Source organism: Physeter macrocephalus, chromosome 6 (genome assembly GCF_002837175.3).
Source record: "Physeter macrocephalus isolate SW-GA chromosome 6, ASM283717v5, whole genome shotgun sequence".
NCBI classification, from domain to species: domain Eukaryota; kingdom Metazoa; phylum Chordata; class Mammalia; order Artiodactyla; family Physeteridae; genus Physeter; species Physeter macrocephalus.
Window position 1 is genome coordinate 52869485 of NC_041219.1, and position 21289 is coordinate 52890773.

General features: G+C 55.9%; 2 protein-coding genes across 32 annotated transcripts in view; both read left to right on the plus strand.

Annotated features, from left to right (window-relative positions):
- Positions 1–6786, plus strand: part of MICAL3 (microtubule associated monooxygenase, calponin and LIM domain containing 3) — a 177330-nt gene extending 170544 nt beyond the window's left edge. For 17 of the 25 annotated variants that reach the window (XM_028490750.2, XM_055085380.1, XM_055085382.1 and 14 more), the window contains 4 exons: positions 1470–1535; positions 3530–3629; positions 3786–3859; positions 3933–6646. In XM_028490750.2, the coding sequence (XP_028346551.1) occupies positions 1470–1535; positions 3530–3629; positions 3786–3859; positions 3933–4117 (425 nt within the window). In that variant the 3' untranslated portion in view covers positions 4118–6646. The other 8 variants (XM_055085391.1, XM_055085392.1, XM_055085393.1 and 5 more) reach the window with 5 other exon arrangements.
- A 76-nt stretch (positions 6787–6862) lies between these two features.
- Positions 6863–21289, plus strand: part of BID (BH3 interacting domain death agonist) — a 52807-nt gene continuing 38380 nt past the window's right edge. For 2 of the 7 annotated variants that reach the window (XM_028490822.2, XM_028490825.2), the window contains exon 1: positions 14569–14799. In XM_028490822.2, coding sequence (XP_028346623.1) covers positions 14584–14799 — 216 coding nt within the window. In that variant the 5' untranslated portion in view covers positions 14569–14583. Of the gene's footprint in view, positions 6901–13773; positions 13906–13972; positions 14136–14568; positions 14800–21289 lie in introns of those variants that run through there. The other 5 variants (XM_055085397.1, XM_055085396.1, XM_028490824.2 and 2 more) reach the window with 5 other exon arrangements.

Genomic DNA, 21289 nt, shown 5'->3' on the forward strand with positions numbered 1-21289 from the left:
AGCCTCTGCACACCTGCCACACACACAGCCTCTGCACACCCACCACACACACACACAGCCTCTGCACACACACCCCACACAGCCTCTGCACACCTGCCACACACACAGCCTCTGCACACCCACCACACACACACAGCCTCTGCACACCCACCATACACAGCCTCTGCACACACACCCCCACAGCCTCTGCACACCTGCCACACACACAGCCTCTGCACACCCACCACACACAGCCTCTGCACATCCCCACACACACAGCCTCTGCACACCCACCACACACGCACAGCCTCTGCACACCCACCACACACACAGCCTCTGCACACCCACCACACACACAGCCTCTGCACACCCACCACACACACACAGCCTCTGGCCTTAGTCGTGAATTTTCACCCAATATCAGATTCATGCACAAAGCCCTGTGGAGAACACAGAGAAGAGCTTAAAAGAAAGAGAAAGCGTGGCAGTTGCACTCACCCCGTTGCAAAGTAAAGGGCCTCTTCACTTTGGCTGCTTGGCCCTTGCATTCACCTAAACAGGCTTGTTTCTCATGGTCCAGGCCCTGCCTACCACATGGGGCCATGGCTCCTGCGTGTGCCCTGTGGTTCTGTGATGGTCCCTTGCTGACAGTCCCCCCTCCTGAGAGCCCCAGGCCCCGAGTCTAGAGGTGTTCTCTGCACGACTTCCCAGCTTTGTTTCTGTGAGTTTTTGGCGTGCCCTGTCGTGCAGTCCGCAGTGTGACAGCGTCCCCAGCTGTGGCGTCGACCCTCTGCGGAGAGGGAAGGGGCAGAGGAAGGGGGTGATCGGCTCTCCCTGGCTGTGGGGGGACGGAGATTCGGGCGGTGGGGACTGCCTCCGTGGAGACGCGCTGGACCAACGAGCCCTGGCTCAGAATCAGAGCATCACAGGTGTCGGCCCTGGAGGCGCATCAAAGACTGGGCGCTGCCTCCGTGGCGGGGAGCTCCTCTGTGGGTTCAGCGCCCACAGACACCCCCAGCCCTTAGATTCACCCACGTGGTAACATCTGAGAACTCTCACTCGGGCCTGGCTGCTCCACGGCAGCGGGCAGGCCTGCTGGCACTTTGGATGTTTTCACGGAGGGATCCCCAAACCCAAAAGGCCCCCAGATGGTCATTCCCAGCTCTCCTGCCCTCCCAGCAAGGACCACAGGAGGAGGGAACCCGCCCTCCCCAGGCCCAGGGCTGTTCCTGCTCAGTTTCTGTGCTGGATAAAGGACTGAATTCATTTGTAGACCGTGTTTCCCTTGCTTCTGCTTTTCCATTTCTTGTATTTTTTCTTTTCCTCCTGTTGTTCCTTTCTCACTTTTTTTGCTTTTTGTCCTCTGCTTGTTTTTCACTTCACCTCTCCCTGTCCCTCTCCACTTCCGCACTCCTCCTCCTCCTCCTCCTCCTCCTCCTCCTCTCTGTGCGTCTTGTCTCCTCCTCCTCCTTGTTTGGCCCTTTTTGAAGTTGAGCCCAGTGGCGGGACTCCACGACGTAGACCTCTCTCCTTCTGCCCTTGCTGTGTCCAGGAAGGTAAAGTAAACCCCAACTTTCTCCCCACCGCCTCTCGGGGGGCGTAGCAACACTAGTTCAACAGGGACCCGAAACCCAGCTCTTTCTCTTTCTTCTTCTGATACCTGGTAGCCCTGTTACAAACCCCCTGAGTATGTGGCAGTCCCTTACAAGGTACAGTATCCCTTCGACTGTCTCGGGGGGCTGGGGGGCGGGGTGCAGGCAGGGAGCAGGTCCAGGTCTGGGGGCTTCTTAGGCTGCAGGCATCCACGGTTCCAGGCCACCACTCGTGGTCGGGCCTTTCAGCCTCCAGTCCCGCAGATAGAGGGACCGGGACGCGGGTGAGGAGCCCTGCCCCGTGTGGCAGCGATTTGTGCTGGCGAAGTCGAGGAATACTGTCCTTACAAAGGCTGTTCTGCACAGATGCCCCAGTTCTTTCCAAACCACTAAAAGCAGACTTCTCTGCCCTGTGTCTTGCTGAGTGTGTGTGTTTTAAGTTTGTCTGGTTTGCAGTCCCTTGTGGTGGTGATTGTCGTTGACAAGGCATGCGGGCGGGGCCGGGGAGTGTGACCACGGCTAACCCGCTAACCTTCCTCTGCTCTCCCCGGCGCTCGCTCACCGCTGACCACCACCAGCTGCGTCCACCTCGGCCGTCCCTCCGGAGCTGGCTCGAGCGCTTCAGGAGGCATCCTGGCGCCCAGAGAGCTTACCTGCCCCGGGCCCCGTACTCCCCGTACGCCCTGCGGGTGCCCTGTGCAGAGCTGCTCAGGAAGGAACGCGCGGAGCTGGATGGGGGCTGCCGGGCGGTCGGGAGTGCTCTGGCCCCGGCGCCCAGCACGCACTCCGCAGCGGCCAGGACCCAGGACAGCGCAGTGCAGATGCGGCCCCTGCCCTCGCGTGTGGTGGGAGGTCGGGGTCCCTGAGAGCCACCCCTGTGTGTTCCTGGGCTTGGTTTTACTGGGAGAGGACTTCCGACCAGTGACCCGTAAAGCAGAGGCACTTGGAGAGACCTCCCCGTCCTGGCCTCTTAGCCCAGCCGTGGGTGGACTTGTGGGGCCCATGAACACCTGGAGTCCTTGGCAGAGTTATTGGATGTGTTCACGTGCAGTTTTCCAGGAAGAGAGTCCCCAAGTTTCCTGAGACCGTCGAGTGGCTTGTAATCTGAAAACAGCGAAGAGCCACCGCAATCTGGCTTCTGCGTCTGGACAGGACGCACTACGGCCGTGGGCTTCCTTATGTCCCCTCCGTGGGGTGTGGCTCCTTGGAAAGGTCTTCCTTCCCTCCTGCTGCGGCTGAGCCTGAGGGGGTCAGGCCACTCCTGGTGGAGACAGGTGTCAGCTGAGTAGGGTGCAGGCAGCCGAGTGTGGGTGGCAGCAGCCCCAGAAGCTGCTGCTGGGCTTGGGTCAGAGCGCGGAGCCTGCGGTCTGCCTGCCCTGGTGAGAGCCCCCACGCCTCCCAGGGACGTACCGCGTCTGCCATGCAGGGGTCGCGGCAGCATCTGTCAGGAAGCCTGAGGAGCCGCAGGTTGAGAGAGGCACCTCCCTGGTCAGGATATCGGAAACGAGGAGGCCTCGGGGCAGTGACCCTGTGGAGGTGCTGTAGCGAGTGTCCCCGGAAAGGAAGGCCGAGTGCCCTTTTAATCTCCATTTGCCTCTTCATTAGACTGGCCTCAAAGCAGACCTAGTACCTAGCAAGTACCAAATACGTGCTAGATGAATGAAAAAGAAAAAAGGAGGGCAGAGCACCGAAAACATGCCGAAAGAAAGCAAGCGGCCGAGCAGGAGAGGTCCAGGCGAGCTGCCTCCAGTGGCTGGGGCGTGAGGCCGGCCGGAGGGACAGAGGAAGGCGCAGGCTGGGGACCCTTGGGGGTGGGGCGTCCTCGTGGCCGAAGGCAAACTGGGCCTGGCCCGGGAGCGTCGGGCCGCGCCCTGCTGGGCTCTCTGCACATTTCCCCCGTTGCTGAGTCCGGGCTGGGGACAGCGGCACTGCCTGCCCGACACACCCTCTCTCGGCAGGCATGGGCAAGAAGGACGACCCCAAGCTGATGCAGGAGTGGTTCAAGCTGGTGCAAGAGAAGAACGCCATGGTGCGCTATGAGTCGGAGCTGATGATCTTGTGAGTGGCCTTGGGTCTGGGGGAGCCGAGGTGGGACGTGGGCTCAGAGCCCGTCTCAGCAGGAGCGCAGCCCCCTCCCAGTTTAGGGGACGCGGAACTGTGCCACCCCCCACCCGTCACTTGCTTGTTTCCCCCCCCAATCCCCGGAAACCCCAGCGCCCGGGAGCTGGAGCTGGAGGACCGACAGAGCCGGCTGCAGCAGGAGCTCCGCGAGCGGATGGCCATGGAAGGTAGGAGGGCCGGGGAGGCGGGTGTGGGCCGCTGCCTCTGGCCCTGTGGACTCACGTGTTTGGTTCTGCCCAGATCACCTGAAGACAGAGGAGGAGCTGTCGGAGGAGAAGAGGATCCTGAACGAGATGCTGGAGGTGGTGGAGCAGAGAGACGCCCTGGTGGCCCTGCTGGAGGAGCAGCGGCTCAGGGAGAAGGAGGAGGACAGGGACCTGGAGGCCGCCATGCTGTCCAAGGGCTTCAGCCTGAACTGGTCCTGAGCGCCGCCCGGCCCTGGCTGGTCTGCGCACCCGTCTGACCCGGGCTGGCTTCTCCCAGGCCACCCAGATCCGAGGTCTGAGTGGGCCTGGCGCCTCCTGGGAGTTTGCACCCAGACCTCCTCGTGGCTCTGAGAAGCAGTCAAGCACCGACCGAGCTGTGGGAGCGCCAGGTGAAGACGGTGGTCCGGTAGCTCAGCCTCCTCGAAGAGGCCTCCCTGTCCTCCTGCTTCGGAGATGGAGGAACGTGGATCCTGGGGGGCCGCCCGGTTGGAGGGACACGGCTCCTGTCCGATTCCCAGGCCCTGGGAACCGGCGCAGACATCGTCCTGGGCTGAGGAGGCCCGCCCCACGGGCCCAGCGCCCCGCTCCAGGCCTCTCCTGGCTGTGGCCTGAGGCCTGAGGCTGCTGCATCCGCTTTCAAGTCACAGCACTGGAGGATACTGACTTCAGGGTTGGGCGGAGACCCTCTTCTGGCCCCGCCACAGGCCGGCCTCTTTGTCACGGGCTCCTCGCCCAGTTCCTGTGTTTGCCCCGATGAAGCTGACAGCCTGGGAGGCGCGGCCGCTTCACACCCTCTTTGTCAGTTAACTTATTTTTTTTAATACTTGAAAAGAAGCAACTTCACTTTTATATCTTTACCAGGACACTGATTGCCGGGCACCTGGGTAGGGGTGTGGAGGTGGGTCCCAGCTGATCGCACTGTCACTCCATTCATTACTCTTTCATTGTGGGGCTGACCTGAGCCCTCAGGTCAGCAAGACCCCCGTGTGGGCCCCGGCGTGCAGCGCCCGTCCTCCTGTGCCCGGCCCCGGGCGTCCGTGTCTACACCGCTCGCTTGTCAAGGATGCGTTTGAGCTGCTGGAGGCCACGCCATGAGGCACAGATGCCTCTTGGCCTCCCTGTTGGAATCCTGGCTCTGCAGAACCCATTTTTCCTCCGTTTTGGTGCCGAGGTCTCACCTCCCACAGCACATTTATTAAAGAAAGTTTTAGGCCGGCTGCACCAGCGTGTGGGACCCTGCTCAGCGAGGCCCAGACCCAGCCAGCTGGAGCTGCAGTCACGGCACACTGGGGGACTCCAGTTGGGGTCACACACACACACACACACACACACACACACACACACACGAGCTCTGGCCCAGCTCCAGCCCAGCGCCTCTTCGTGGGGAGGCACTGGACGGGAAGCACCGTGGAGCCAGCTCGTGCCATGGCTCAGCCAGAGGCCGGCAGTGTCCAGCCTGCAGAGCCGCTGTTAGACTCTGCAGGGGCCGTGCTCTTCCACAGAGGAGCGAGGGCAGCGCCAGGCCAGTCCCGAGGCCCTCCTGCCGACTCCTGGTGGAGTGGGGCCGCGTGCAGGGAAGAGAGGCCTCGGCAGGACAAGGGGCGTCCATGCCGACCTTGGGACGTCCTTGGGGAACCACATCGTGCCTCAACTTGAACAGAGTCATTCTCACTGCAAAGGAGCAAAGGTCTGTCTTCTTCTTCAGTCTGTCCCAAAGCTGCCGTCTGGAATCCAGGGCACGCGCTGCCCCAGCCCTCGCGGCTCTGACCTTCACCTCTTGCTTGATGAGGTAGGGCCTCCATTTCTATTCTCCTTTCTTAAAAGAGGGGGCGGAGGGTGTTCTAGATCCCATCCTTAAGTCCCAGCCTTCCAATAAAATTGGGCTTGGGACAGGATTCTTCGCCTGTGTGGCCTTTGCCTACCCTTCCCACCCACCGCCCCAGTGCACCGCAGCTGCCAAGCCTGTCCCTCGAGCTTCTGCCCACCCAGGACAAGGACAAGTTTACAGAGTGGCCAGGAGGGACACGACGCCCGCCCCTGCGGAAGCACACTGTGCCTGCAGGAGCGAGGACGGCCTGGAGGCTGCAGAGAAGCTCGGAAACGCTCCCCCGCTCCCTGCCGCAGGGCTGCGGCTTCAGGTTCTAGCAGAGCACTTCTTCTGAAAGCTCCCGTCTTATAGCCGCCAGTTTGCAGGTTGTCGTGCCCTGCTGATGGGCTGCATGCGGTGTGTCCCAGCTCTGGAGATGCACTCAGCTCCTGTCAAGTCCCCTTGAAGGCAGGGCGGCAGGAAATGCCACGGCGTGAGCAAGCGCGAGGCCAAGGCCCACGCAGGGACAAGCGGGTTCAGCTCCAGCAGAGGCAGGGCGGCAGCGCACCTCGCCTCGGTCTGAGGTCACCAGCGGCTCCACCTGGGGGTCCAGTCCTGCGCAGATGGCGTCTTCTGGCCTTTGCCCCGGGAGCTGTCCTCCAGCTGCTCTGACCAGCAATGATAGACTATCCTCTGTCTTTTCAAAGAGCAGAATTTTTTCAGTGGGGCAGAAAGTGGAGAGAGTTTAAAGAAAACAATTTTAAAGGTGGTAACAACTGATCTACAAAGGGGCATGGGCCATTTTATGCGCAATAAAAGTTTTTAAAACAAGTACAGAGTGTATTCTTGGCATGAGCCAGGCCACGCTCTTCGGGGGGTTGCTGTCCACACGCGGTGGCACCTGTCAGTGAGCGTATGGGTTTGAAGAATACAACCTTTGTGCTTTCTCAGCCGACTTTATTTTTGTCCGTGTTATCCTGGTCTGGCCACCTGCTGACACCCCTTGAGAAAGTGTGTGGAGCGCCCAGGGTGTACGAGGCCGCCCTCCAAAGCAGCGCCAGGACCCTCCCGGAGAGACGCGCGTTCTGTGAAGTGGTCTCCTCCTCGTCAGGGTGACCCCGAGGCCCTGGCAGCCCGGTGCTGTGGACTCTGCAGCCTGCAGGCCTAAGTCGATGAGATGTATCCACCTCCCCAGGTACATTCAGAGCACAGGGTCTTGGGAGCCCTGATGTTGCGGCCCCGGTGCCCTCCACGTGTGCTGGCCGTGGGGTGTGTGGCTGGCCTCTGTCACCGTGGAGCTAATCCCAAAGGCACAGGGCTTCCCTCTGGGGCGGCAGCGGGCGGGGTCGGTGCCGGGCCAGCTGATTCCCAGAGCCTCCGGCACCACTCGCGCGTCGGGTAGAAAAACAGAAGCAGTGTGGCCCTCGATTCCTCAAAGGAAGTCTGGGTCAGGGACTGTGCCTGGTGGGGGGGGTGGGGCTGGTGCCGCCTGTGCTGACCCCCTTTGGTTCCTCAGAGGGGCCCCTTGATCAGAGATGGAGACAGGCAGGGTTTGGCTGTGGTTCACAGGCACCCACGTGGTAGGAGGTGATGGTGGCTTCAGGCAGACAACCGAGGGAAGGCTGCCCTGCAGCTGCCACCATTCGTCTAAGAACCTGTGTCCGTGGCTCCGAAATCCCTCCTGAACCTTGGTCCCCACGGTCCCGTCTTAGGAACCGGAGCAGGAAATGGGAAGGACAGAACGGGCTGTTGTATTGCCCCAAAGACTCCCGAGCACAGCTCGGTGGGGAGAGAGGAAGCGTCCTCGGTGGGCCAGCGCCCTGCACAGAGACCTCCAGTGCGGCGCCCGGGGGCCAGGGCTGCCGGGCTTGGCAGGGAGCGTTTTGTAGCAGCCCCACGCCCGTGTCCCCTCCCTGAGGTGGCCTTGCAGCTGGGACTTCAGCGGGGCAGTGGAGTCCTGGCTGCTGTGGGCCTGAGAAGGCCCCTGATTCCAGGACAGACGTGGAGAGAGCGCCTGGGGTGCACACGTGCACACACGCTGCCCCTGCTGGCTGAGGGTCTCGGACCTCTCGGGGTTTCCGGTCACTAAGTCACTCAACAACCCACTTCCGCCGCCCACAGCATGTCCAGGGCAGCGCGAGCTGGGGAGGCGCCTCGGCCTGCACCCGCGTCTGCCTCAGGCGGAGGGAGCAGCCCAGGGGCGGAGGGCGCGGGGACTGGGGACCCGGCAGTACTCACCTCTCTGCCTGGCCTTCGAGGTCCAGAGCCTCGGCTCTGTCTTGGTGGGAAAGCGCCTTGAAGGTTGGGAACTGGTCCACTCCCGCCCGGGGCCAGACCTTTCTCCAGGGCTGGGGTGGCCCCTACACATCAGCCAACCCCACCCCCACCCCCGGCCTGCAAGCAAGTTACTGGGCCTCCCTGGCCTCCCAGACTGACCCCTCCGAACAAACCTCGACCCTCTGGGTTCCATGGGGCGGGCGGGGAGCACAGAGGAGGAGCTTGGAGGGGCCTGGGTGCTGGAAAGAGCTCTCCCGGCCTCTGCTGGTCTGGCTCTTGGTCTAGAGCGGGGAGGGCCCATGGCCCCGCGGCCCGATTCCCACTGCACGCCTGGGACCCACAGCCCTCGGGATGTGAGATGTCAGCCCTTGCGAACTGGCTGTCAGCCTGCATCCTGTGGTGACGGGATGGGGTGGCCGGGATGGAGGAAGGCTGGACCCCACAAATCAGGAGTCAGCTGGGCGCCAGGAGGGAAGAAGTGGCATCTGCGGCCGTGGGACCCTGACCCCAAGAGAAGGCTGGGGCGGGGGTGCTGTGGGAGGTGAGGTGTGAGCCTGGCTGCCGCCCAGAGCCCCCATCCCGAAGGGATTTGTCTTGGGGAAGTCAGAGGCCTCGCCTCCTCGGCTTGAGGGGACAGGTGCCCGTCGAAGCAGCAGCGACTGTGGGAGTCCCCTCGGAGCCCTGGCCTCAGCCCTGCAGGCTCCAGGGCCCCTGGCTGGTCCAGCCCTACACAGGCCCCGCGGTGGAGGCAGCTCAGGAGGAGGGCGGCGGCGCGCCCCGGCGCCCCCTTCGTCCCCTTCCTGCCCCTTCAGGGCCCAGCTCCCTCCGCCCGGCACACCCCCCGCACGTGGACTTCTGGCTCCCGGCTGCCCGCATCACACTGTGATGTTTGTGCACGTTACAGACCAGTCGCCAGTAGGTCTAGCTACCATCCATCACCTCACATAGCTAAACATTGTTTCCTGCAGTGAGAACTTTTAAGATCTACTCTCTCAGCAAGTTCCACATACACGACACAGCAGTGTTAACTACAGTCACCATGCTGAACATTTCATTCCCAGGACACATTTATTTTATAACTGGAAGTTTGTACCTTTCGACCCCCTTCACCCATTTCACCCACTCCCTGTCCCTGTCTCTGGGAGCCACGAATCTGCTCTCTGTGTCCATTTTTCTTCCTTTCTTTCTCTCTCTCTCTCTCTGGCTGTGTTGGGTCTTCGTTGCAGCGCGCGGGCTTTCTCTAGTTGCGGTGAGAGGGGGCTACTCTTCGTTGCGGTGCGCGGGCTTCTCATTGCGGTGACTTCTCTTGTTGTGGAGCACGGGCTCTAGGCTTGCGGGCTCAGTAGTTGCAGCACGCGGGCTCAGTAGTTGTGGCTCGTGGGCTCTAGAGCGCAGGCTCAGTAGTTGTGACGTACAGGCTTAGTTGCTCTGTGGCATGTGGGATCTTCCCGGACCAGGGCTCAAACCTGTGTCCCCTGCATTGGCAGGCAGATTCTTAACCACTGCGCCACCAGGGAAGTCCCCAGGTTTTGTTTTTTTAGATTCCACATATGAGATCATACAGTATTTGTTTTTCTCTGACTTATTTCACTAAGCCATAATGCCCTCATGGTCCATCCACATTTTTGCAAAGAGCAGGAACTCCTATTTGTGGCTAAACACTATTCCATTTATAGATACACACACACACACACACACACACACACGTGATCACATCTTCTTTATCCATTCATCAGCCAATGGACACTTAGGTTGTTTCCATGTCTTGGCTACGGTGAATAATACTGCAGTGAACAGGAGGTTGCAGATATCTCTTCAAGATAGTTATTTCATTTTTTGGATAAAAACCCAGAAGCAGAATTGCTAGATCATATAGTAGTTCTATTTTTAATTTTTTGAGGAACCTCCATACTGTTCTCCATAGTGGCTGCACCAGTTTGCATTCCCACCAACAGTGCACAGGGCTTCCCTTTGTCCACACCCTCACCACCAACACTTGTTATTTCTTACTTTTTGATAATAGCCGTTCTAGCAGGTGTGGGTGATCTCACTGTGGTTTTGATCCGTATTTCCCTGATGATTAGTGATATTGAGCTTCTTTTCATGTGCCTGTTGGCCATCTCTATGTCTTCTTTGGAGAAATGTCCAAGTTCCTCTGCCAATTTTTCTAATCAATTTTTTTTTTTTTTTTTGCTATTGAGTGGTATGAGTTTATATATATATATATATATTTTGTGTGTGTGTGTGTGTGTGTGTGTGTGTGTGTGTGTGTGTGTGGCTCTGCATAGCATGTGGGATCTTAGTTCCCCAACCAGGGGTGGATCCCAGCCTCCCTGCGTTGGAAGTGTGGAGTCTTAACCACTGGACCACCAGGGAAGTCCCTGTTATATATTTCGGATATTAATCCCTTATCAGATGTATGATTTGCAAATATCTTCTCCCATTCCATAGATGGCCTTTTTATTTTGTTAATGGTTTCCTTTTAAATTTGATGTAGTCCCACTTGTTTGCCTTTGCTTTTGGTGTGAAACCAAAAAAAATCATTGCAAAGATCGATGTCAGAGAGCTTATTGCCTATGTTTTCTTCTAGGAGTTTTTTGGTTTCAGGTCTTACATTCAAGTCTTTAATCCATTTTGAGTTGATATTTGTGTGTGGGGTAAGACAGTGGTCCAGTTTCATTCTTTTGCATGTAGCTGTCCAGTGTTCCCATCACCATGATAGGGGTCACTGCAGGAGCGGCCAGCAGCCAGAAGCAGCAGTGAGAAACCTCAGGAAAAAGTAAAACCGTGGTCAGGTTCTGGCTCTGCTTAGCCGGCTACACCTCTCAGTAAAAGCCGCACTGGGAGGGCTTCCCTGGTGGCGCAGTGGTTGAGAGTCCGCCTGCTGATGCAGGGGACGCGGGTTCGTGCCCCGGTCTGGGAAGATCCCACATGCCACTGAGCGGCTGGGCCCGTGAGCCATGGCCGCTGAGCCTGCGGGTCCGGAGCCTGTGCTCTGCAACGGGAGAGGCCACAACAGAGGCCTGCGTACTGAAGAAAACAAACAAACAAACAAACAAAAAAAACAAACCCGCACTGGGGGACTTCCCTGGTGGTCCAGTGGTTGACTCAGGGCTTCCAATGTAGGGGTCGTGGGTCCGATCCCTGGTCGGGGAACTAAGATACCGCGCAGTGCGGCCAAAACAAAACAACAAAACGCACTGGGTTTTGTGTTCTGTTTTCACTGCTGAGACCATCATTCTGTTTGTTTATCTATGTATTTATTTTCTCATTTTTAACACATGGATGGATTATAAAGCCCACAGCATAGCAGAAGCTGCAGGTTAGAACTGGGGGCTGGATCGGGGAGAAGGGCCCTTGGGGGGCCCACTGGTGTGGGTCCCGCCTGGCCTAATGGGCAGTGGCCGGCACAGTGTTCAGGATGACACCCCACTGCTCACCTAGCCTCCCGCCCTCCCGTGTCACCCACTCCGCACAGCGACGTCCCCTGCGCGCAGAATGCCCTTCCCCTCTCGCCACCTCTGTCCGTTTCTGGCTTTCCGCTGCCAGTTTAGATGTCACCTTCTTAGACGACCCAGTCCCGCTGGCCACTCGCCCTCACAGCACCCTGTTCAGCCTTCCCTGCGGCACCCACCTCCTGTTCACACGTTCGTTCCACGCTGAGTGCCCCTGGGTACTGTAGCGAGAGAGTGACATTCCAGGGAGGGGACACCTTCCAACACACACACACAATTGCGTCATATTTCAGGTGAAACGTGCTGGGCAGAATGGAGCCGGGCCCAGGGAAGCGCAGGGACAGCGGCGGGATTCGAGCAGAGAGTGTGCAGAGCACGGAGGACTTCGTGGGCTATTGAAAAGGCCCCAGGAAACCCAAGAGGGTTTTCAAGAGTGGGGTAACAACACCTGACATTTTACAGCAGGAGGGAGGATACTGGAGCCAAGGTGGCAGGGAGAGAGCTGTTAGGAGGCTGCTGCCCTGACGGGAGGAGGGGCAGCTTGGACCCTGCGCAGGTGGGAGCTGCTGGGATGCTCAGACACGGCTGGCAGGAGTGCGGAATGGCACAGCCACTCTGGAAAACCGACAAGTTTCGGATAAAATTAAACATTCCCCAGCACTATGCCCCAGCAGCCCCACTCCTAGGTATGAGACTGAAGAGGAGTGAGGGCACGCATCTACAAAAAGGTTGGCAGGACAGTGTTCACAGCAGGACTACTGTGACTGCCATCTGGGGAATGTGGTGCTGCTGCCGGAGCCACAGCAGCCCTTCATGGCCCAGGAGGCTGTGATGTGGAAAGTGAAATCACAGTCAGAGGCCTGTGTAAAAAGGCAGGGACGCATGTCATCCATCACCCAAGTTTAGCGGTCAGAAGCGGTGAGAGTAAGAGGAGAGTTGGGTGGTGCTGGGGCTGGAAGGATTACTGGCTCTATGCATTGGTTTGAAGTTAAACTCCTCCTGACAAGACCACAGTGAGAGCCTGGGAGCAGCTTTTAGGCAGCATGATTTGGCCTGGCTGGTCCACATAGGGTACTGGCAATGCATTTGTGGTCCTAGAGATGAACTTATGGCTCTAGAGTGTGGGGGCGGGAGGGCGGGGGCTGATGGCTTATGCAGGCGGCCTTAGCAGCCAGGTGAGGAGTTCTGTCCCTGGCCATCGCAGGGAGAGAGTGCTGAGCTGGGACCCCTGATGGGTGGCTGGTCCTGTTGTCCCTTCACACCAGGCATGTGTCTGTTGGGATGAATCTGCTCTCGTCCAGATTTTCCAGATTGTCCCTGTTCACACTTCCTTCAGAGCTGCACATAAAAGCCAAAAATTTCACTTAAAGTTAGGTGTGAGACAAAGTTGGACTCTTGCAGTGGAAATTGGCAGCTCCATCCTTTCCTTGCAGGGCTGTGAAATCAGTCCCTCACTCTCTTGTTTTGACTGCCAGGAGCCCCATTCAAAAGTACTTGCTGTTTAATACTTTTATCATTTGGATATGCAGCTCTGAAAAAGAAATCAAGTTGGGACATAGATAACACTGCCTAGATTTAAAAACTGTTCCCTCAGTGGCCTCTGCAGGGGCACGCGGTTCCCAGTTCCCATTATGTGATCTTTATTACATAGTTTTTTTAAAATTAATTAATTAATTTATTTTTGGCTGTGTTGTGTCTTCATTGCTACACGCGGGCTTTTCTCTAGTTGCGGCGAGTGGAGGCTACTCTTTGTTGCGGTGCACGGGCTTCTCATTGCAGTGGCTTCTCTTGTTGCAGAGCACGGGCTCTAGGCACGTGGGCTTCAGTAGTTGTGGCATGCGGGCTCTAGCACGCAGGCTCAGTAGTTGTGGCTTACGGGCTTAGTTGCTCCACAGCATGTGGGATCTTCCCGGACCAGGGCTCGAACCCGTGTCTCCTGCACTGGCAGGCGGATTCTTAACCACTGCGCCACCAGGGAAGTCTCTGTTACATAGTTTTTATTCACTGTAAAATTGGTGCCACAGTCATTTAAGGAAAACTGGAAAGTACAAAAAAGTAGAAAATCCTGCAATTTTATGATTTCACTGTAACCAGCCCATGGTTTCTGGTTATATTTCTTTCCGGTCTTTTTTCTTCTTTTTAAAATTCGGTTTCTACCTGCTTCTCCACGCGCGGCCTCCAGGGACCTGGCGAGGGGCGGGGCCTGGAGGTGGGCCTGGGGCGGAGCCTTGTCGGGGTGCGGCCGGGAAGGGGCGGGGCCGCGGCAAGGTTGAGGAAATGATGGGGTGGGGGCGAGGCCGTGCCGGGGTGGGCGTGGCCGGCAGTGAGGGGGCGGAGCCTTGTCGGGGCGGGGCGGGAGCTACAGGAAGTGGGCTTGCGGCGGCTGCGCGCCCCGCCCCCGGAATGTCGGCTTTTTCCCGCCCGAGGCCTGCACGCAGCCGTCTCGCCGCCTGGCGCCGCCGTGGGGGGTGAGTACCGCCCGGCGTCCCCAGTCCCCGCGCCCTCCGCCCCTGGGCCGCCCTCTCCCTGCCCCCGCGCGCTCGGTCCCGCTGCTCCCTCCGCGTGAGGCAGACGCGGGTGCGGGCCGAGGCGCCTCCCCGGCTCGCGCTGACCTGGACACGCTGCGGGCGGCGGAAGTGCGTTGTTGAGTGACTTAGTGACCGGAAACCCCGAGAGGTCCGAGACCCTCAGCCAGCAGGTCGGGCGCGGGGCGTGGGGCGCGTTTCTTTCATCCAGCGAGCGGGACGCGCTGCGCTGCCGGGGTGGGATGGCCCTCACGGGGGAGGGGGTGGTCTTCACTGAGGGGGGGCCTCACCCCTGAGACCCTTTTGGGCGACTCGGCACCAGCCATGCCCCTCTTGCGGGTCTGTCTGCTGCCCAGGCCTCCGTCGGCCCAGGCCTCCGTCGGCGGCCTCAGCAGGGGCACGTGGCTCCCAGTCCCATCCCACCCGTCGGGACGCAGGCAGGTCGGGCTGGGGGCTCTCCTGGGCCCGGGTCCCTGCCATCTCCGGGCAAACCCTGAGCCCGCCGGGAGCCACGGGTGACTATCCCTGGAATAGGGTCTGCGCTCGAGCTGGGGGAGGGTGGGAGGAGCCCTCCGGCTGCAGGGGTTGAGCTGGCTCTAGGAAGGCACCGCGGGGAATAGGATGGGGCGGCCCGCGGGGCGGCTTCTGGCTTCCTGCCGCGAGGGAGGAGCGCAGCGCACAGGGGCAGCCTTTCCGCTGGGGTCCAAGGACGGACTTCCCTGGCTGGGCCCAGAGAAGGCTCCGCGGGACAGGGTGCTGTGTGGTGGGAATGGCGACGGTGGGACACCGGGCTGCAGGCTTTGGAGTAGAGAGCTGCCGGGACAGGGGCTGGGTCCCGTAAGTCTTGTCTGAGGAGGTCAGGCCATCCGAGGTGGACTCTGAGGGGTGGATAGGAGCTTGCCAGCAGTGCGGGAGTGCTGGGGGAGGGTCCCTGCTCCCGGGCCTTCGCAGACCCAGGACTGGAGGTCCCACTTGCTGCAGATGCGAGCGGCCTGCCCGGAAGCCCCGGCACCCAGGGGCAAGGAGGAGGGGGACCGGCCTGGCGCTGCGGCCGCCTGCCTGTGGCGGGGGAGGGGTGGGGCCTGTGCCCCGATGGAAGAGCGCGCGTCGTGCGGCGGTGCCCGGGACGCCGCGTCTGGACTGTCGGCCCTGAGAAGCCTCGCTTCAGAGCTGTGGCAGGTGCTTCTGTGGCTGCGCCTCTGGTGGCCGGACGTCACGTGGGGGCTGTGGAGGGAGTGGAGGCCCGGAGTGCCCCCCACCCCGCTGGGCCTCCCTTGCACAGGATCTGACAGCAGCACCTGGGCCCCCGGGGGTCACACGTGTGCTCGTCCGAAGTACACGCGGAGCTCACTCACTGGGCGGGACACGCGGGCAGAGCTTTGTGTCTGGACGAATGCTGATCCGAGACGAAGACGCTTGAGTACCCTGCTGCCCCAGAGCCCCGGCTCTCCCTGCGGGGCTGCGCTGCCTGGGTTCCCGGCCGCCGCCCCACCTCCCAGCCCTGCTCCCCTGCACCTGTTAGACCCGGGGTGGTGGTGGGGAGGGCCTGGCCTTTCTGCAGACCCCTCCCTGCGGGCAGCCTTGGGGGCTGGGGGAAGCGTGGGGCGGTGCCGTGGACCCTCTCTGGGCCTTTTCTCCAAGTGCCCGACCTGGTCCTTTCCCTCCTCCCTCTCCCTCCCTCCTCTTCCTGCCTGTGCTGGGCTGAATGGGGAAGTTTCCAGTGAACAGCAGACGTGATCATCTGGGTGAACCACAGAGCAACCACTTCTGGAGGTTCTGCTGCAGATTGAGTTCTCGGTTGGCTTTTGTGTATTTGTGTCCAGGGTCCTAGAAGCCACCACTGGTACAATGAGGAAGTGGCTCGTTTGCAGTTATCCCCTTCCCTCAGTGTCCTGTCGTCGCGGGCGGGGAGGAAACGAGTCCCCTCCGGGTCACAGAGCAGGTTGGAGAGGGGCTGGTCACCTTCAGGCACACGAGTGCCGTGGGGCCCGGGACCTTCTGCCGCGGTGGAAGAATGTGGTGGCCGGGAGCGGGGCTGCCACGCGTGGGGGAGGCTTTTCGCACTGGGGGGTGGGTTTCACTTCTGGGGCCTGTGTGATGGGGTGGCTCCCCCTCTTTATTCCACCCTACCTTGGGCTGCTTTTTTTTTTTAACCTCTTTATTGAGATATTTCACATACCATAAAATCTGCCCATTTAAAGTGGTTTCCACTTTACTCTCAGAGTTGTGCAGCCATCACCACAATCTAATTTTAGAGCATCTCAACAGCCCCCAAAGAAACCACGCACATTATCAATCACCCCCCAGTCCCCTTATCCCCACAGCCCCAGGTGACCCTTATCTACTTTTTTCTCTATGGAGTTGCCTATTCTGGGAAGTTCATATAAATGGAGTCATACAATCTGTGGTTTTCTTTGACTAGATTGTTTTCATTCAGCATAATGTTTCAGAGTTCATCCAATGTTTCAAATTTCATCCCCTTTTATGGCCAAATAAATATTCCGTTTTATAAATATGCTACATTTTCCTTATCCATTCACCAGTTGATATACATTCGGCTTTTTGCTACCTGGAATAATGTCGCAATGAACATTCGTGTACAAGTTTCTGTGTGGACTTGTGTTTTCATTTCTCTTGTATATATGCATGCCTAGGAGTGGAATTGCTGGGTCTTGTGATAACTCTGTTTAACATTCTGAGGAGCTGCAGAACTGTTTTCCAAAGTGGCTGAACTATCTTACATTTCCACCTGCACGGTATGAGGCTTCCGGCTTCTCCACATCCTCGCTACCACTTGCTATTATCCTTTTCGTTCTAGCCGTCTTGGTGGGTGTGAAGGGGTATCTCATTGTGGGTTTTTGTCCTTTCTTTCTTTTTTGGGGGGCCGTGCTGCACACGTGGCTCGTGGGGAGCGTAGTTCCCCAACCAGGGATTGAACCTGAGCCCTCAGCAGTGAAAGTACAGAGTCCTAACCACTTGACCGCCAGGGAATTCCCCTCTCATTTTGGTTTTGATTCACATTTCCGTAGTGGTTAATGATGTTGAGCATCTTTTCATATGGCTGTTGACCATTTGTATATCTTTGGATCCTATTAAAATCTTTTGCCCAATTTTTAACTGGGTTGTCTTTTTATTGTTGTTAACAAGAATTCTTTGTATATTCTGGGTACAAGTCCCTTGTCTGGTAAATGATTCGCAAGCATTTTTTCCCACTCTGTGCGTTGTGTTTTCACTGATCGTTTCCTTTGAAGCACAAAGGTTTTTAATTTTCAAGAAGTCCAGTTTATCTATTTTTTTCTTATATGACTTGTTCTTTGGTGTCATATCTAAGAAATCACTGCCTCTTCCAAGGTCATAAAGTTTTATTCCTTTGTTCTAAGAGTTTGTTTTTTTTTTTTTTAATGGTTTTAGCTCTTATATTTAGGCCTATGATATGTTTTGAGTTAGTTTTTGTATATGATATGAGGTAGGGGCCCAAATTCATGCTTTCGCCCCTGTGATACCCAGCTGTCCCAGCACCATTTTCTGAAAAGCCTATTCTTTACCCTGGTCTTGGCCCCTTTGTCAGAGGTCGATGAACCATAAATATTAGGGTTTATTTACGGACTGTCATTTCTGGTCCATTGATCTGTGAGGTTATCCTTTGCCAGTACCAAGTTGTCTCAATTACTGTAGCTCAGTCATAAGTTTTGAAGTTGGGGAGTGTGAGTCCGCCAGTTTTGTTCTTTTTTACTTTGGCTATTCTGTGCCCCTTGCATTTCCTCATGAAACAGGAGCCACTTGTCACTTCTGCGAAAAAGCCAGCTGGGAGCTTGAGGGTAATTGTGTTGAGTCCGTGGGTGTCTGGGGGGGCTCCCACTGGCGGAATGGAATACATCTTCCAGTCCATGGACAGGAATGATTTCATTTACTTAGATCTTTACTTTCCTTCACCGATGTTCGTAGTTTTCGCTGTACAAGTCTTACACATCTTTTGTTCACTGTATTCCGAAGTACCTTATTTCTGTCGATGCTGCTCTGTTTCATATTTGGGTTGTTTATTGTGGGCACGTAGAAGTACAACAGATCCTGCAGAGATTGTGTCCTGCAGCGCTGGTGAACTCATTTATTACTTCCAGGGGTGTTTTAGCGGATTCCTTGGGCTTTCCCATATGTAAGATCATGTCAGATCAGTATCTTAAAGTCGCTCAGTTGCTCCCAGTGTGTGTGCAGCCAGGATTGAAAGCCAGTGGTTCCCAGGCCTGTGGGATGGAGGGGAGGGCCGAGGGGCGGAGCAAGCACTGGGGTTCCTGCGGATGTGCCCGGCATCTGGGGAGGCCTGAGGGACGGAGAGCTCGGCGCAGAGGAGCCAGAGAGACAGACCCGCGTCCACACTCCAGCTTCTGTCCTGGCGAATCCAGGTGGCGAGGGGCTGGAAGTGAGGTCACACTGTGTTCTGGGTGAGTGGCAGCTCCCACCCCGCCACGAATCGTCAGAAGGGGCCCACGTGGACACTGGCCTGGGCCTCCTGTGGCTCTGTGTTGACCCTTTTCACCCGCTTCGGGGAAAGAACTGTCTTACGTGATCTCAGCAGACCTGGCAGCCGCCTTAGAAATCCACGTTATCTAGAAACTGGTTGTATCATCTATCTTACTGGTTCCCTTATTAATTAATGAGCTAATAAATAAAATCTTGGACATGTGTTCATTTTATTGTTTTGTATTTGTATGAAAGTCATGGTTTCGCCCTTTTCTTTGGCTGGCAGTTTTGGAGCCGTCCCTGAAAGCGTGCTGGTGGGTCTCGGCCCCGAGAGGCCATGTCTCAGGGCCAGTGGAATGGCTTTCTCTGTCCTGTGTTTGGCTGGGGTTTGCGTTTGCACATATGCACCAGTTACTCCTTTGGTGCCTTCGCTGACTGTGGTCCTTGTGGGCAGGTGTCAGAGGTCTGCTCTGTGTTGAGCGGGAGACGACAGAGAATCTGGGTGGTCAGACGGTCATTTGTGTCCTTGGTCTCTTTTGAGCTCAGTTCAGAATTTTGTGCCACCACGGAGAACCACTCCTTGACATCCAGACCCGTGAGCCTTGGTGTTTCTGTGTTTACTCTTGACCTGGCCCTGAAGTTGTGGGACCGACGCCGTGTGCCCTGTGGGTCTGTAATTCAGCAAGGCCTTGGCCTCTTGGTGTGTAAATGTGCAAAACGTTTTCTCATCATTAGGGAGTTAGGTTGTGAAGTGTCTCAGATTGGAGGAACTCTGTTCTCATTGGCTTGTGGACCTAAAGAAATGCTTATATAAATCAAATATTTCTAAAATTTCCAGAAAATCAGGATATCTCGTTTCTAATAATTTAAATGCAGTAGACTTTAAAAAAATTTAAAATGCACAGAAAGAAACTCATTTATTTATTTATTTTTGGCTGTGTTGGGTCTTCGTTGCTGTGCACGGACTTTCTCTAGCTGCGGTGAGAGGGGGCTACTCTTCGTTGTGGTGCGCGGGCTTCTCATTGCGGTGGCTTCTCGTTGCGGAGCACGAGCTTCAGTAGTTGTGGCAAGCGGGCTCAGTAGTTGTGGCCCGTGGGCTCAGTAGTCGTGGCTCACGGGCTCTAGCGCGCAGGCTCAGTAGTTGTGGCGCATGGGCTTAGTTGGTCCGCGGCATGTGGGATCTTCCCAGACCAGGGCTCGAACCCATGTCCCCTGCATTGGCAGGCAGATTCTTAACCACTGCGCCACCAGGGAAGTCCAAACTCGGAAACGTTTTAAGAATACAGGTTTACAAACAGACTCACAGGTACAGAGAACAAACCAGTAGCTACCAGTGGGAGAGGGAAAGGGGAGGGGCAAGACAGGGAGGGAATTAAGAGGTACAAACTACTATGTATAAAATAAATAAGCTACAAGGATAATATTGTACACCACAGGGAATATAGCCAATATTTTATAATAACTATAAATGGAGTATAACCTTTAATAATTGTGAATCACTGTGTTGTACACCTGTAACTTACACATCAACTATATCACAAAAAAGAATGCAGGTTCACATAATTAAGATAAATCTTTGGCAAATGAGGATAAATTAATAATTGGGGGTTTAAAAAAGCTGTGTCTTTTCTCTGATTTATCAGTATTATACGTAATATTGATTACATGTAATAATCAATATTCAATATATCAATATAACATTAATATATTTTATTGTAATTGGTTTCCCCCCAAACTTCTACAGGTTTACTTACCAAATCAGCTAATATTACTCTTACATGATGTTTAAAGTTAAGAGAAATGTAAATTTGTTTTCAACTAAGTTGAATAGAATTCTGACATTGTTTTTACTTTAACAGCATTCCAGGGTACAGCTTGGACGCACATTAAATTGAGTTAACGATGGCAATCACTGTCTACCTAGGTAATTTCTAAGTAAGACAGGATACCGAAGCATTGGGTACCAGGTGTAAGTTCAAGTGTTTGCAGTGTCCTCAGCAGAGGCTTCGTCTCTGGCTGGTGTCGCTCAGCGTGTCTGCACCGTGGGGACGCCCAGGGCACGTGTGCTACTGGACATAGCGTCTGAGCTGTGTGACGCCCGGGCACCTGGTTTTCTGTGAAGGGAGGTCAGTCACTTGGGTTGAGTCATAATTAAAATGGATGACAGAGAAAAACTGTTGTTATATGTGCTTTTATTTTCAAGGAAAGCGGGTCTTTCCTCCTACCCTCAAACTTTTTGGTCTCTCTTTTACACATAAAAATTACTGAGGACCCTGAAAAGCTTTTGATTAAGTGGGTTTTATCTATTTTCTGTGTGAGAAAGTAAAACTGGAGAAAATTTTCAAATATTGTTGGTTTGTTTTGAAAATATCAATGCCTGTTGCTTAACGAATATTTTTTTAAAATACTGTATTTTACAAAACAATGTTTTTAGTGAGAACATTGTTTCATATTTTTGTAAATCTCTTAAATGTCTGAGTCTGAGAAGAAGCTATGAAATCTCACAATTTTAGCAAAGTTTGCTTGTTTTGATGGTCTTGCCTCCTTTACTGTCAAAACGAGATTTTTTTTTTTAAATTGTTTATTTTTGGCCGCACCGCGGAGCTTGTGAAACCTTAGTTCCCCTGCCGCCAGCCGCGGCGGGTCCTCAAAGTGCAGCAACAATCGACGAGAGGGGGTAGGGAACTGAATGCACCAAGGTATGGGATCAGAAGGGCACAAACAACTGATGGTTGCAAGGCAAGTTTAATAACAAAGCATAGTCATATATATACCCCTAAAGCAGGGACTTTTCACAGTCATTGTGCCCTAAAGCAGAAACTTTGTATAAACATTGTTCTATAGAACTGGTCTTTTATCTCGGCTTAGT